Below are 16,846 nucleotides of genomic sequence, written 5' to 3' on the forward strand. Positions count from 1 at the left end.
CGCTCTTCCTCTCTGTCCTCCTAACCCTGACCCCGATGCCCATAGACGGGATAAAACCTGTGCTCTGGGGTTCCGTCTGCCCCAGACTCCACAGGAGATGTTTCACTACCTTTGGGCATTTAATGTTGAAGAGAAGTCTGAAGACAGCCTACTTGTTCCCCTCTTCATAATGTTTCTCTGTTCTCCTAGGTGTTTGTCGTACCTTTAAAGAGCCAGCATAAGTCCAGAATGGTAGGCGGTTACCCATTTTAGACTGTTGTACGTAATCCTTCTGAGCTCTTTCGTGCAGGTGTGTGTTTTGTTTTTATTTTTGTTTTTGTTTTTGTTTTTCAGATCAGGAGCATTTTCTTTGTCACGTGGATTAGTACTCTTCCAGTCCACAAATAATTTAAATGTCGAATCCCTACCCTGTATCTTCCATGTCTACCATCTTCTCGTCCTGTTTTCCCTCTTTGATCTTTTCCCTGACCTTCTAGAAAACCTTCTGTCCTCCACAGCTCCTATGCGATTTCTCTCCATTAATTCTGTTCTTATTTTCTGTGACTAGCTTCAAACGCAGGTGTAATCCTGCTGCTGTGTTTTCAATTTTCCTGCACCCTTTTTCTTTTCATTTTATCTCATCCTCCAGTCCTGTAGTCTGAGTATTTGTACTTCATAACTTTTTTTTTTTTTTGGAGAGATTTTTGCTAGAAGGCATGTGTGCTCACCAGAAAGACAGAGAGAGACAGAGAGATAGAAAGCGAGAAATCACCCCCAAGGGGCATGGCCACACCGCAATCCCTTCTCCTCCATTCTCCTCTCAGGATCTTGGGCACGCACGCATATTCACCCGGCGTGGTTTTAAGCCGCTAGGTTCGGGACTCGAACCGCAGTCAACTACATGGGAGTCTAGTGACATAGCCATTACGCTAACTGCTGGTCCCTGTACTTTATAACTTTTTAAACCTCTTCATAAGCATTTCATATTATTATTTCCTAAGGAGACTGCATCAATTGCTATCAGTTACTGTATCATGGTTGTTAGTAAAATTCACATGATGCCTTCAGGCTAACTTCTCTTTCTTTCATTCTGTGGTATTGTTCCACGGGACTTTTTCTGTTAGTAGTTCTTGTATGAGGAAAATGATGTCTCCACCCTATGGTTTGCCACTATGTAGCATATTCAAATTATTTCTACTCTGTCAGCTTCAGATACAAGATTCTTTTTTTAGGCCTATTGCCTTGTTCCTTATTTCATCGAAAAGATAGCTAAGAGACTAGTCACAAAATGAACACACATAGAATGAATGAATACACAATGAATGAATAAATGAATAGAAGATAACTAACACTATTGTACACTTGACATGATTTTTATAGTCTCTGCCCCCAGTCCTTTTTGCTTTTCTTTTAATTTTTTTCATTCAATTACTGTATATCTTCACAGCAGACAAAATGAATTTTCCCATCTGAATACACTATATATTAGTGCAGTCAAAAATATTACCATACACATTATTATCAACAGATAATTTTCCATTTTTGTGTCGATTGGATGTTTTGCTTCCTTTTTTCCCCTTGATGCTCTTCCTCTCACTCTCCCAATTTTCTGCCTATCTTCTATACTGTCTCTTTTTTTGAGAGAGAGAGAGGGTTTTTTTTTTTCTTTAGGGTGCGTGCGCTCGCCAGACAGACAGAGAGAGACAGAGAGACAGAAAGCGAGAAATCACCCCCCCCCCAGGGGGAATGGCCAAGTCGCAATCCCTTTTCTTCCATTCTCCTCTCAGGATCTTGGGCATGCACACACAAGCGGCCAGCGTGAATTTAAGCCACCGGGTCTGGGACTCAAACCGCGGTCGACTATGTGGGAGTCCAGCAACATAGCCATTATGCTAACTGCTGGTCCCTATACTGTCTCTTATATCCATAGTTGCTCTCCATGCTTTTATACCTTCTAATCTTTCAGTTTATGCCATAGCATACAGACATTCAATATATAGTAAGTAGGGACATACAGTGCCTCTCATTCATAGTCTAGTTTGCTTTGATTTGCATTAAATCTTCCATATTCGTCCACTTTTTATCAAATGCAAGGATCTCATTTTTTTTTTATGGCTGAGTAGTTTTCCAGTATGTATATGTACACACTTTTTCAAACAATCTGTTCTTAGACATCTGGGTTCATTCCATGTCTTAGCAATTGTGAATAATGTCGCAATAAACATGGATAGGCAAGTGTTTTTCTGAGTAAGCATATTCCTATCCTTCAGGCAGATACTCGGGAGTAGAGTTGCTGGATCATATCGTAGTTCTGTTTGTAGGTTATTGAGGAAGTTCCGTATCATTCCCCACAGTGGCTTTCCTCATTTACATTCCCACCAACAAGGGAAGACTGCTTCCTTTTCATTGCGGTCTCACCAACACTTCACACTTTTTATTTAATCTTAGTCATGTTGACTGGAGTTAGGTGGTATCTCATTGTGGTTTTGATTTGCATCTCGCTTATGAAAGGGATGTTGAACATTTTGACATGTATTTCTTGGCTGTTTATATATCATCTCTAGAGAGTTGTCTGTTCATCCCATTTGCCCATCTTTTAATTGGATTATATATTTTTTGTGGGTAAGGTGCTTGAGTTCCCCGTATAATCTGGTTATCAGTCACTTATCTGAGGGAGAATTTGCAATATATTCTCCCATTCCAACAGTTGTCTCTTCACTCTAATTATTGTTTCTTTTGCTGGGCAGAAGGTTTAGAACCTGATGTAATTCCACCTGTCTATTTTTGGGATTATTGCCTGTGCTTTGGGGGGTCTTATTTAAGATGTGTTTGCATACTCCCATGTCTCTAAGAGTTTCCCCTGTGTTTTCCACCAGTAATTTTATAGTTTGATATTTTTTTATCTATTTCAAGTTGATTTTTGTTAATGATGGGGGAAAAGGGATTAATTTCATTCTTCTGCCGGTGGATACCCGGTTTTACCAGCAGCATTTGCTGGAGATTTTCTTTTCTCCACTAGATTGTCTCGTGCCCTTTGTCAAAAATAAGTTGGCTGTATGTTTTGGGATTTATTTCTGTGGTCTGTATTGGGTTCCATTGGTCTATATGCCTGTTTTTGTGCCAGTACAATGATCAGTTTTGTTTTGCCTTTTTTTTTTTTTTTTTTTGAGAGGTTTTGCTTTGGATGCATGTCCTTGCCAGAGAAACATGAAAGAAAGAAAGAAAGAAAGAAAGAAAGAAAGAAAGAAAGAAAGAAAGAAAGAAAGAAAGAAAGAAAGAAAGAAAGAAAGAAGGGAAGGAAGGAAGGAAGGAAGGAAGGAAGGAAGGAAGGAAGGAAGGAAGGGAGGGAGGAAGGAAGAGAGGGAGGAAGGGAGGGAGGAAGAGAGAGAAAGAAGAAAGAGAGAAAGAAGAAAGAAAGAAAGAAAGAAAAAGGCAGAAAATGAAAAGAAAAGAAAAGAAAAGAAAAGAAAGAGAAAGAGAAAGAGAAAGAGAAAGAGAAAGAGAAAGAGAAAGAGAAAGAGAAAGAGAAAGAGAAAGAGAAAGAGAAAGAGAAAGAGAAAGAGAAAGAGAAAGAGAAAGAGAAAGAGAAAGAGAAAGAGAAAGAGAAAGAGAAAGAGAAAGAGAAAGAGAAAGAGAAAGAGAAAGAGAAAGAGAAAGAGAAAGAGAAAGAGAAAGAGAAAGAGAAAGAGAAAGAGAAAGAGAAAGAGAAAGAAAGAAAGAAAGAAAAAGACAGAAAATGAAAAGAAAAGAAAATGAGAAGAAAGGAAGGAAGAAAGGAAGAAAAGAAGAAAGAAAGGAAGAAAAGAAAGAAAGAAAAAGAGAGAAAATAAGGAAGGAAGGAAGAAGGAAGGAAGGAAGGAAGGACGGTCTCTCCACCATAATAATTCTATGCTCAGTTGTTGTGATTGTGTTTGTTTGGTGGTTTTCTTATTTTGTTTTATGGTGAGCATTTTTCTTACCTTTCTAGACCAAGTTCATTGAAAAGGAGGAAAGGTTGACAATTACTCTGACTATTTAGAAGAGGGAAAGATTGGATGGCTCTCCGGATGGTCTCCAAGATCAGACGAGATCGGGCGCTCAGGGTGGTATGGCCGTAGACTCCAGATGGTCTTTTAGTCCATTTTCATAGGCTTTGTATTTCATGAAAACTGTCCCACTCCCTGACTGCCCACAAACTGGATTCGATTGCTTTTTAGTTTTGTGGATTTTCTGTATCTTCCCACACAATGTTGGTGGAAAATTTGGAGAGGTTGTATAAGAGATATTTGCCATATGCCATTTTAAAATGGAAACTTGCTGATTAATGTTTTGTTGATTAAGACTTCAGGACTGCAAGAGGCTGCTACTTTTAGTTTCTTCCAGTGTTTCATTTTGGGTTGTACTCATTAGTGAAACTTGTTTTATTTGGATGAATTTGCCCCTATCTAGCATTCTAGATCCTAAATATTCTTTAAAAATGTGCTAAGAATATTGCCGTTTTGAGAAGCTACCAAGTCTTTATAACTAATGATCTGTTAAGTTTTCCTTTATTTCATATGTTTATGGCTTGCTCCAGAAATAATTTAAAGCGATGTACATAAATATAAACAGGAGAAAATAAGATTTACAAAAATGTACTGGTGAGAAAAGTAGGACAAAGGAAAAACCAGGGTAGGAAAGACGAGAGGAAGTCAGAAATAATGTTTTTCATAAAATGGATACGAGAAGGGTCAGCCCCACAGCCTAGTGGTTCAGGAGCCAGATCCTACATTGCTGGTCTCAGATTAAATCCTGGCCCCAGTGACTTGAAGAACATGCTGGATGCAGGTGCATACATGTCCAAAATCCTGACAGAATAGAGAAATGGAGGAAAAGGGATTGCAGTGTGACCATGCCCCATTGGGAGGATACTTTCTCTCTCTCCCTCTCTCTGGCAAGTGCATGCACCCTCTCGCAATGAAAAAAAAAAGATGTTATGAAATTCTAATTGTGTGCTAGAGATAGCAAAAATTCACTGTGACTTTTTAGCAGACAATAGAAGGAGGGTGACATGAGGAATTTTCTGAGTCATGGAAGCCATCATGGGACCATAAGCACATTTCTTTTATTTATTTATTTATTTATTTATTTATTGGAGAGGTTTTTGCTATAGGGCACGTGCACTCGCCAGAAAGACAGAGACAGAAAGACAGAAAGTGAGAAATCACCCTCCCCCAGGGGAGATGACCACACTGCAATCCCTTCTCCTCTATTCTCCTCTCAGGATCTTGGGCACTCACACACATGCGCCCAGCGTGAGTTTAAGCCACCGGGCCCGGGACTCGAACCGCAGTTGGCTACATGGGAGTTCAGTGACATAGCCATTACGCTAACTGTTGGTCCCAAAGCCCATTTCATAAAGAACGCTACTCTTAGACCTGAGATCTGAGAGCAGTCCATCTTGTGGACTCCAGTGGAAGTGGTGGGAAATGATGCAGTACCTCTAATGTGAACTGTCTCCGGTGAATACATGCACTGGGAGCTCCTTCTCACAGGAGGTAGCATGGTAGTTAAGGAGCTAGATCCCACATGGCTGACTCGATAGTTCGAGTCCCAGAAACAATGGCTTGAAAAACGCACTGGACACATGTGCATCTGTGCCTAAAATCCTGAGAGGAAAATGAAGAAGGGACTGTGGTGTGACCATTCCTTCCGGAGTGGGAGGAGGGTGATTTCTTACTTTCTCTCTTTCTGTCTCTGTCTCTTTCTGGTGAACACATGTGCTGGTAAAAAGAAAGTACTATCTTAAGGTTAGGGTTAGGGCATGGACTGCTTAACCCTTTGCAAACTGAAAACATATCTATTTTTCTCTGGAAATGTAAATACTGGGTTTCTGGAAACATCATGATGCATTTTTGCATAGAAAAATATGTCATGACTTCTTGGATGACCCAATCTTTGTTGACCTCTTTGATAAATTTTGTATGGTCAAATAGCACTAAGTTATTGTTGAAACCCTAGTGACTTTTGATATGATGTTTCTAATTATGCTCATGATATCTTATCTCCTGAGCATCTGATCTGTATGTATGATTAGACATTTTTGTGAAGTCTAGGACCATCATTAACACAAATAAAACTTAAAGACCAGCACAGTAGCCTAGTGGCTAAGGGAGCCAGATCCCACATGGCTGACTGGCCAGTCCAAGTCCCAGACTCAGTGGCTTGAAAAACCCTCCAAGAACATGTGCATACGTGGCCAAAATTCCAACAGGATGATGAGATGGAGAAGGGATTGGGGCATGACCACATCCCATTGAGAGGCGCTTTTGCCCTCTCCCTTTCTCTCCCTATCTCTGTCTCTGTCTCTCTCTGGTGAGTGGATGTGCCCTCTGGCAAATAAAAAATAAATAAAACTTGAGATACGTCTTCTTAATCTTTAGGATTCCATTATTTACGTTGTTCTCAAGTGTCTCCTATTCCAGTTTCCCTTTCTGATAACATCCACCTCAACCAACCAGGTAAGGGCCCCTCTTCTGAGTCTCATTACACCCTCACATGTATGTGTAGATCTTATTCCCAGGATATCACAATTATCTGGTGTGATGTCCTTTTCTCCACCACACTGTGAGCTCTACAAGAGCAAGAATAATAGCACTCTCACCTTTGAACCCCAGTCACTAGCACAGGGCTCAGCACATAGTAGGTGCTCAGTGAGTGTTTGTTGAGTGTTGACTGAATCACGATAACCATTTCTCTATAAGTTCTCCTATGGTAAACAGACAGGAAACATGGACTGATCATGTTAAACAGACTTCTTTTGGATGAACTATTTTAGCCTTGTAAATTAGTGTTTCATAGTCTGTATAGTTAAGGAATAATTAGGCCAAAGCTAAAAAAAACAAACCAGAGGTTAGATGAACTGACCATGGGTTAACTATGTTCAGTAGAGGTGACTGGGGAAGGTTATCAGCTATGGGTTTGCAGCTAGTTGCTAATTGCCCCACTAATGTAGTGCATACCACAACAGCGGCCAAAAATTTTTTTGGTAGCTAACGCTGCATTCTGAGGTCAACATTTAGCCCTCTGCAGTCTGATCCAAGCTGGTTTTCTCCATTCCCCTAAGCTTCCACTCTCTCCATTTCTGTGCTTATTCGTCTAATTTTGCCAAGCATTATTATACACCTGGGTCTTTTTGCTTCCTTATTTAGAGTGCCTGTCTCCCTGACTACATATTAAAATGTCCCTCATATTTTGAGAGCCCACCCAGAGGCCATTCTTCCTGTGGACCATCTCCACCTCCCAGGCAAAGGAATCTCTCCTTGAGCATACTGGGAACACTGGACAACTCTCATCGCTAATTCTAATTTTAGTACCAGAACAAAATAATCATTTCTGATGGACCTTTTTCTTTTACTAATTCAGTGATTCTTTTTCTCATATCTATGCCATCTTTTTCCTCCTAATCATCTTTGCATAGGCATCTTTCTTTAGAGTTTATCAAATTACAAAGCGTATCAAGTAAATTTGATGGACAGACACCATGAAACACAAAAGAATTTGTTGCACATCTTTTTCAGCAAAACAAGATAGTCCAGATTCTTGTTGCAAAATGTTGTAGAATAAGGCTCTTTCTGTTTACTAACTGGATGGAAATAACACATTTCATTTTTACCCTTATCAATAACATGGACAATATGTATTCATTGGCCCTTGAGTTTGAGTAAGTTCATCCAGGACCCTGCCATCTGAATATTCTTAGTTTGAGATTTTACTTATACAATAGATTTCACCTCCCTTGTAGATTCTAACGAGTTGCTCTCCCCTTTGGATTCATTTTCTTAGTCATCTAATAGTTGTGAGATGTTGTTCTCGGTCAGTTTTCTTCTCTTCAGTATCATGAAAAATAATGCGAATTCTCAACTGTGTACAATGAAAGCTAAAAGCAGACTCAAAACGGTGATGATTTATCTCACTACTGAATCATCCTTTCAGGCAGTTCCATGCTTCTACTTATTATTTTGGTCTCTCTTAGCATAATTGGGAACAATTTGTGAGTAATGGTGAAAAACAATTCCCAGGATGATGACATCGCATAGATAGGAAAAATAAGATCACAGAGATCACATCATGTCTCTTAGATTTATAAAAAGGTCCAAGGAACCAACTGGTCATTGCAAACTATAATGAATTTTGTTCCATTTTTTTTTAAAGTAAATTTCTTTTTGTTCTTTGGAATTCTAAGAGAGAAAGCTGTGAAATAGCAAGTTCTACAAATAGATAGACCAACTCAAAAGAGGAAACTCGAAAACTAAAATTGGGTCCAATAGATGCTGATAGCACACCATGTCATAAACCTCCGAGCATTTCAATATACATCTGTCCAACCGAAGGCTAAGAATAGAGAAAAAGGCACGTCTCCATGTCTTTCTAGGGTCTTCCAGCCTGGTAAAGACCTTACTCATAAAAAGAAGTTGGAGGTATTTGCCAAACAGATAGGAGGAGCAGGAGATGTCATTCTTAAGCTGAGTCTGTAATGATGAAGGGAATGTCACACAGTAGTTTATACATATCTGCAGGGACTTTGCATCTCAAAATCATTACCCTTTATCTGGAATACAATTCATCCCTCTCTCTCTTATTTCTGCCAAGAAGTCTTTCTTAATCCCCTAACCCTCCCATCAAGAACCCATTTATGGGCTGTCAGAACGGCCCTACCCCAAAACACTCATCATTATCATCAATCATCTCTGCACGTACGTTAGGACATACAGTTTGAGTGTCTGTCCTCCACTAGGTGGCTGGCCAAGCAAGGGGCCAGCCAGGTTTGCTCAGTGTCTTCAACGCCAGCACAGTGCTTCCATGGTGGGACTTCAGTGAGTGAATGATCAAAACTATCAAAACACTATTCCTCAATACAGATGCTCAACTGCCCAACCCCTTTCACAAAGTGTTAAAAAATGGAGGGACCAGCAGTTGACATAATGGCTATGTCACTGGACTCCCATGCGGTCAACCAGGGTTGGAGTCCCAGACCCGGTGGCAGACACTCATGCCAGGTGCGTGTGTGTGCGTGCCCAAGATCCTGAGAGGAAAATGGAGGAGAAGGGATTGCGGCGTGGCCATCCCACCTGGGGGGTTATTGCTTGCTTTCTGTCTCTGTCTGTCTCTGTCTTTCTGGCGAGCACACGCCCTATAGCAAAAACCTCCCCCCCAAAAAAGGATATGTTTGAGAAAGCACATCAGGTAAGAGAGCCATGACCTTCCCAGACTGTCTGTTCCTTTACTCCAGAGTTATTCTGCCTTTCCTTTAGGTATCAGATGATCTGTCAGAGACTGACATCAGCAGTGAGGCTCAGCACCTCCAGACCGGCAAGGACACCACAGAGGAGAAACTACGAAACAGATTGTACGAGCTAGCCATGAAAATGAGTGAGAAGGAAACTTCTTCGGGAGAAGATCAGGAGTCTGAGCCCAAGACGGAATCTGAGAACCAGAAGGAAAGTCTGTCCTCTGAGGAGAACAGCCAGAGCATCCAGGAAGAGCTGAAGAAGGTAAGAGCATCCGGGAAGAGCTGAAGGCGCCGCCTGCAGACGGCTCAGGTCTCTGCAGCTGGGGTGTTGGGGAAGTTCTGTGTTTGTGTAGGAGTGTGCAAGGCCCCTGAAGAGCTCCCTAAATGTTCATCCTTGTGCATTTGGGGAGCCTAAGAGAATCTTTCTCCATGAGCGCTGGGTGGTACAATCACGTAGTACAATCTACTGTCCTTCAAGACAGATCCTTGGCTTTCAGTCTATCATTTAGGGCTCCTGATTCTTGCTGGTAAAGAGCAGTGCTGGGGACCAGCAGTTAACGTAATGGCTATGTCGCTGGACTTCCATGTAGCCAACCACGGTTCGAATCCCAGACCCTGTGGCTTAAACTCATACCGGGCTCATGTGCATACATGCCCAAGATCCTGAGAGGAGAATGGAGGAGAAGGGATTGCGGTGTGGCCATCCCCCCTGGGGGTGATTTCTCACTTTCTGTCTCTCTGTCTGTCTGGCGAGCACACACGCCCTCATCCAGGAAGAGCTGAAGAAGGTAAGAGCATCCGGGAAGAGCTGAAGGCGCCGCCTGCAGACGGCTCAGGTCTCTGCAGCTGGGGTGTTGGGGAAGTTCTGTGTTTGTGTAGGAGTGTGCAAGGCCCCTGAAGAGCTCCCTAAATGTTCATCCTTGTGCATTTGGGGAGCCTAAGAGAATCTTTCTCCATGAGCGCTGGGTGGTACAATCACGTAGTACAATCTACTGTCCTTCAAGACAGATCCTTGGCTTTCAGTCTATCATTTAGGGCTCCTGATTCTTGCTGGTAAAGAGCAGTGCTGGGGACCAGCAGTTAACGTAATGGCTATGTCGCTGGACTTCCATGTAGCCAACCACGGTTCGAATCCCAGACCCTGTGGCTTAAACTCATACCGGGCTCATGTGCATACATGCCCAAGATCCTGAGAGGAGAATGGAGGAGAAGGGATTGCGGTGTGGCCATCCCCCCTGGGGGTGATTTCTCACTTTCTGTCTCTCTGTCTGTCTGGCGAGCACACACGCCCTATAGCAAAAACCTCTCCAAAAAAAAGAGCAGTGCTATATCCAGTCCCACCCTCTACCTAAGGAATTTTGCCCACAGATCAAGATTATCTACCCTGTTCCTCTTTGCATCAATGATGAAGCTTCATTCCATGATGTCTGTTTTAAGAGTGGCCTTCTGGGATCTGCTCCATAGCCTGGTGGTTAAGGCAGCCCAACCCCACATGGCCAACTGCACAGTTCGATCACCAGATTCCGGGATTGAAACACATACCCAGGCATGAGTGCATGCATGCTCAAAATCCCGGAAAGGAGGGAAAGGTGGAGAAGAAGGGATTGTGGCATGACCTTTCTCTATGGGGAGTTCTTCCTTCCCTCCCACTCTCTCTGTCTCTCTCTGGAGAGGGCACACACCCTCTAGCACACAGACACACATGAATGTGCCCTTCTGTATTACTTATCTCTGCAGTCTTCAGATTTAGGGTTGTTTGTTTTAGCCTCCAAATCCTTTCTCGAACAAATCATTTAGGAACCCCAGAGTTCTGAATAGAGAAAAGCATTGCTGCTCTTAGGGTCTCCAAAGCCCTAGCTGCTTGAGTTTCAGTCCCATACTCCTCCCCTTCCCCTACCCCCAGCTGGCTTCTGAATTCCAAAGGACACAGTTTGAAAACCATAGAAGATGCCAGACTCCCAGGGGCCAGCAGGTGGTGTAGCAGTTACGTCACTGGACTCCCACATGGCCAACAGTGGTTTGAGTCCTGGAACCTGATGGCTTAAAACTCACACTGTGCACATGTGCGTGTGTGCCCAAGATGTCGGGAGAAGAATGGAGGAGAAGAGATTGCGACATGGCCATCCCCTCTGGGGGGCGATTTCTCACTTTCCCCCTCACTGCCTCTGTCTCTCTCTCTCTCTTCAGGGAGCACACACACTCTAAGGCTAACACCTCTTTAAAAAGAAATAAATAAATAAAAGAGGATGCCAGACTCCCTCCCGGAGTCAGACCTTTCCCCACTGTCCTCCAGCATATGCCTGGCTTCCCTTTGCAACTTCTCAAAGCACGTTTACGCTAGACCTGCCCTGTCCACTTTAGGTCAGACTACCCCAGTCTCCTCTGTGCCTGGTGCTTCCTGCATGTTATCTAGCTCATGAAATAACCCTTTGAAATAGACACAGGTCATTTTTGCCCATGAGGAAACAGGCTGTCTTTAAGGTACTTTCTTTTTTTGTGAAGAGGTTTTTGCTATAGGGCACATGCGCTCGCCAGAAAGACAGAGAGAGACAGAGAGACAGAAAGAGAGAATCACCCCCCATGGGGACGGCCACATCGCAATCCCTTGTCCTCCATTCTCCTCTTAGGATCTTGGGCACGCACACACACGCACCCAGCGTGAGTTTAAACCAATGAGTCTGGGACTCGAACTGCGGTTGACTATGTAGGAGTCCAGTGACATAGCCATTATGCTAACTGCTGGTCCCATTTCAGGTACTTTTCAAAGCCCCCTGCTAATAAGGTTCTGAGCTACGGCTACACCCAGTACAAACCTGCTTGGCCTCTAGCCACAGACTCTTTCCTTTACAACGAGCTAGATGAAGTTTTCTCTCTAACATGTAGATTTCTTTGCACTCTTGGTGCCTTCACCGTGAAAGATTCTATTTCATCCTTGGAGTGATGATTCTAGTAGAGAAAAACTGCCCTGGTTCATCCCCTGTTCTGTTGTGTGCTGTATAAGCTAACAAGGTGTTGGTGACCCCCATCCATGGGTGAATGAGTCACCCTCATGCTCAGCAGCTGAGCTGAGGTTCTGCCAAGGAGCCAGGCCAACCTGGGAGTCGTTACAGGGGGTCATGAGCTGGCCAGACCCTAAGAGCAGGAAAATGAGGCCGATCACACATGGCTGAACTTTCCAACACCTTGGACTCCGCCTTTCGCCTCTCACTTCATCCCCATCTCGGCCTCCGTAGCCGGGGAATCCTCACCTGTAAATCTTTGCCCTGGCTTGTCTCCACTGACAGCCCTATTCTGGATGTGACTCCAACCTACTGCTTCCTTCATAACACGGGGCTCTAGTCCTCTCCGTTACCTGACTCGATGGCACTTAGTAGTCACATTCGGATGCTAGAGCTGCGAGCCAGCAGGTAACTGAGGCATAGCACATCGGTTCTTACAGGGCTTCTGTGTCCTGCTGCCTTTGCTGCCCGATGGTCCCAAGGCTCTGCTGCCTCACGCGGCACCAGTGGCTAGCCAGGCCACGCTGAGTCCTGTACTGCCTCCCTGCATCAGCCCGCAGGGAGTGACTTCCTAGAGACACAGCCTCCAATCTGCACCCTGCTCTCCTGGGCAGGGATGTGAGTAGGGCAAGGAGGAGCCACTGGGGAAAAGTCCCCAGGACATAGACAAGCTTCCCCTACCCTGTTCCATGCCCTCAGTGAGCAGGAAATTAGAAGAGCTGACTTTATTTAGACTCCCAAGTGGGTTCCCAATGTTCAAGTTTTGCCCTCAGTCTACTATGAATCAATGAATTAAATATTTCAATCAGATATCATTCTTCGTAAGTAAAAACCCATGTAGCAAATGAAACAGGTCATTAACATATTTTTTTTTTTCCCATCAGGCGTGATCTAGTCTCGTTAAAGAAAAGCAGAAAAGCAGGTTTAAAAGGAAGCTATGTGGTCGGGACCAGAAGTTAGCGTAACGGCTATGTCGTTGAACTCCCACGTAGTCCACCGCAGTTCGAGTCCCAGACCCGGCAGCTTAAACTTATGCCAGGCGCGTGTGTGTGCATGCCCAAGATCCCGAGAGGAGAATGGAGGAGAAGGGATTGCAGCATGGCTATCCTCGCCTTCTTTTTTTTTTTGAGAGAGAGTTTTTTTGTTTGTTTGTTTGTTTTTGCTATAGGGCACATGCGCTTGCCAGACAGAGAGAGGAAGAGAGACCAAAACCAAGAAATCACCCCCCAGGGGGGATGGCCACGCCTCAATCCCTTCTCCTCCATTCTCCTCTTGGAAAAAAACCCGCCCCCAGCGTGAGTTTTAACCCACCGGGTCCGGGATGCAAACCCTGGTCGACCAGCGACATAGCCATTACGCTAACTGCTAACCTCAAGGGTGATTTCTCGCTTTCTGTCTCTCTGTCTCTCTCTGTCTTTCTGGCGAGGGCATGTGCCCTATAGCAAAAACCTCTCAAAATAAAACAAAAAACAAAAAAAACAGCAAGCCATGTGGCCTGGTGGTTAAGGGAGCTAAATTCCACATTGCCGACAGCATAGTTCAAATCCAGGCCCCAGCGGCTTGAAAAACATGCTGGCTGCATATGCATGTGTACTCCAAATCCAAACGAGATGGGAAATGGAGAAGGGATTGCAGTGTGACCACACCCACAGGGAGGTGCTGCTTCTCTCTTGGCCTCTCTCTCTGTCTGCCTCCCTCTGGCAAGCATATGCACCCTCTGGCAAATTAAGGGGGAAAAAATGCAGCTTCACATATTGAGTATTATTCAAAAGCAGAAGAGTATAGTGATATAAGTTGTAGAACCAGACTGCGTTTGAAACACAACCATGCAGTCTGCAAACTCTATAGAGGGACTAGTGTCTTTTGTTAGTTTGTTTTGTTTTGGTTTTATATATTTTTATTTATTTATATTCAATCACTGTGTAGCATTACAGCGTACCAAATGAATTTTCCCATCATGAATACATTGTATATTGGTTCACTCAAAGATATTATCATATGCATTATCATCAACAGATTTTCTTCCATTCTGGGTCCCTTAAATGTTTTGCTTATTTATTCTTTCCTTTCATTGCCTCCCTCTCACTGCCCCCATTTGCCACCCTTCTCCTGCACTGTCTCCCTATCTCACCCTTGGTCTCCCTGCTTTTATACCTTCCAGTCTTTCAGTTTCTGCTATGGAGTGCTAACATTTAGTATATATTAAGTGGGGACATACGATGCTTCTCTTTCATACTCTGGGTTGCTTCACTTAGCAGTATATCTGTATTTGTACACTTTCTATCAAATGACAGAGACTCATTGTTTTTCATGGTTGACTAATACAGTGTATATGTTCCACAATCCATTCAATCCATTCATCTGTTCATGGACATTTGGGATGGTTCCATGTCTTAGCAATTTTGAATAACGCTGTGATAAACTTGGATGTGCAAGTGATTTGTTGACCAAGTATATTACTATCCTTTGGGTAGATACCCAGAAATCGAATTGCTGGATCCCATGGTAGTTTTATTTGGAGGTCTTTGCAGAACCTCCATATTGTTCTCCATAGTGGCTGGACTAATTTACATTCCCACCAACAGGGGAAGAATGCTCTGTTTTCCCTGCAGCCTCACCACTATTTACCATTCTTTATTTTTTTAAATCTTATTCATTCTGACAAGGGTTAGATGGTGTCTCATTGTGGTTTTGATTTGCACCTCCCTTGTGTTAAGGGTTGTTGACCATTTTTTCATATGCTTCTTGGTCGTATGTATGTCTTCCTTAGAGAGTTGTCTGTTCAGCTTATTTTCCAATTTTTTCACTGAGTTGATCATTTGGGGAGGGGCAGTTGTCAGTCCCTTATCTGAGGGGGAGTTTGCAAATATATCCTCCCATTCAAGTGTTGTTGAGTCACTCTAACGATTGTTTCTTTTGCTGTGCAGAAGCTTTTTAGTCTGATATAATCCCACTTGTCTATTTTGGGGATTATCGCCTATGTTTTGGAGGGCTTGTTTAAGAAATCTTTGCCTACGTTTATGTCTCCAAGAGTTTCCTTGGTGTTTTCCACCAGTAGTTTTATATTTTGAGGTCTTAGGTTTAGATCATTGATCCACTTTGAGTTGATTTTTGTTAATGATGAGAGATAGGGGTTCAGGTTCATCTTTCTGCAGGTGGATGCCCAGTTTTTCCAGCACTATTTGCCAAAGAAGTTTGTTTTCTCCCCACTGATTGACTGGTGCCCTTTGTCAAAAATCAGTTGACTAGGGGACCAGCAGTTAGCGCAATGGCTGTGTCGCTGGACTCCCATGTAGTCGACCACGGTTCACGTTCCGGACCCGGTGGCTTAAAATTCACGCCAGGCGCGTGTGCGTGCGTGCCCAAGATCCCGAGAGGAGAATGGAGGAGAAGGGATTGTGGTGTGGCCATCCCCCCGGGGAGTGATTTCTGTCTCTCTGTCTCTCTCTGTCTGTCTGGCGAGCGCACGTGCCCTATAGCAAAAACCTCTAAAAAAAAAAAGAAAAGAAAAAAGAAAAATCAGTTGACTATACATTTTGGGGTTTATTTCTGGAGTCTCTATTCTGTTCCATTGATCTACATTCCTGTTTTTTTGTGCCAATACCATGACGTTTTATTATCATAGCTTTGTAATGTATTTTGGGGTCAGGGAGTGAGATGCTTCCTCCTGCACTCTTCTTTGGCAGAATTACTCTGACAATCGGAGTCCTTTATGATTCTAGTCAAATTCTATGATTGTTTTTTCTAAATCTGTGGAGAATGTCTCTGGTAATTTAATTGTGATTGCATTAACTATGTAGATTAACTTGGTTGGAATTGCCATTTTGATTATATTCATCCTTCCAATCCAGGAACATGGGATGTCTTTCCACTTTTTTGTGTCATTTTCAATTGCTTTACTTTTTTAGATTTTTCATAGTTTTCCTTGTAAAGATCTTTAACTTCTTTGGTTGGGTTTATCCCTTGATATCTTATACTTTTTGTGGTTATTATAAATGATATTTCTTTCTTCAATTCTACTTCAGTCTGCTCATTGTTGATGTATAGAAATGCTATGGATTTTTGTATGTTAATTTTGTATCCTGCTACTTTGTTGTATTTGTTTATCACTTCCAGTAGCTTTTTTTTTGTGGACTTCTTTGGGTTTTCTACGTGTATAATCATGTCATCCACAAATGGGCATAATTTCACTTCCTCTCTCTCTATTGGAATGCCTTCTGTTTTATTCTCTTTTCCAATTGCATTGGCTAGGACTTCCAATACCATATTGAAAAGGAGTGGAGAAAGTGGGCAGCCTTGTCTTGTTGCAGTTTTTAGTGGAAAAGCTCTTGGTATGATGATAACTATGAGTGTGGCTTTTATCGTGTTGAGAAATGTCTCTTCTATGCCAACTTTGCTGTGAGTCTTAATCATAAAGGGATGTTGTCATTTAGCAGATGAGTTTTCTACACCATTGACATGAGCATATGGTTTTTATATTTCTGTTTATATTATATATTATGTTTATACTTTGCATGTGTTGAACCACCGCTGACTAATGTCTTAACTTACTGCTACTGCTTAAAGCCCACCAGTGTCATTTTTTGCCTGCTTACTACACCTGGCCTTGTAGCTGTTC

General features: G+C 42.8%; 1 protein-coding gene across 1 annotated transcript in view; it reads left to right on the forward strand.

Annotated features, from left to right (window-relative positions):
• The window catches only part of MYRIP (myosin VIIA and Rab interacting protein), a gene marked incomplete in the record, with an annotated part of 307,310 nt that overhangs the window by 229,833 nt on the left and 60,631 nt on the right, over window positions 1–16,846 (forward strand). Inside the window, 1 exon segment of the mRNA XM_014590459.2 lies at window positions 9,252–9,491. Within this exon segment, the coding sequence (XP_014445945.1) occupies window positions 9,252–9,491 (240 nt within the window).

This window comes from Tupaia chinensis, unplaced genomic scaffold (assembly GCF_000334495.1).
Source record: "Tupaia chinensis unplaced genomic scaffold, TupChi_1.0 Scaffold000451_1, whole genome shotgun sequence".
Lineage (NCBI taxonomy): Eukaryota > Metazoa > Chordata > Mammalia > Scandentia > Tupaiidae > Tupaia > Tupaia belangeri.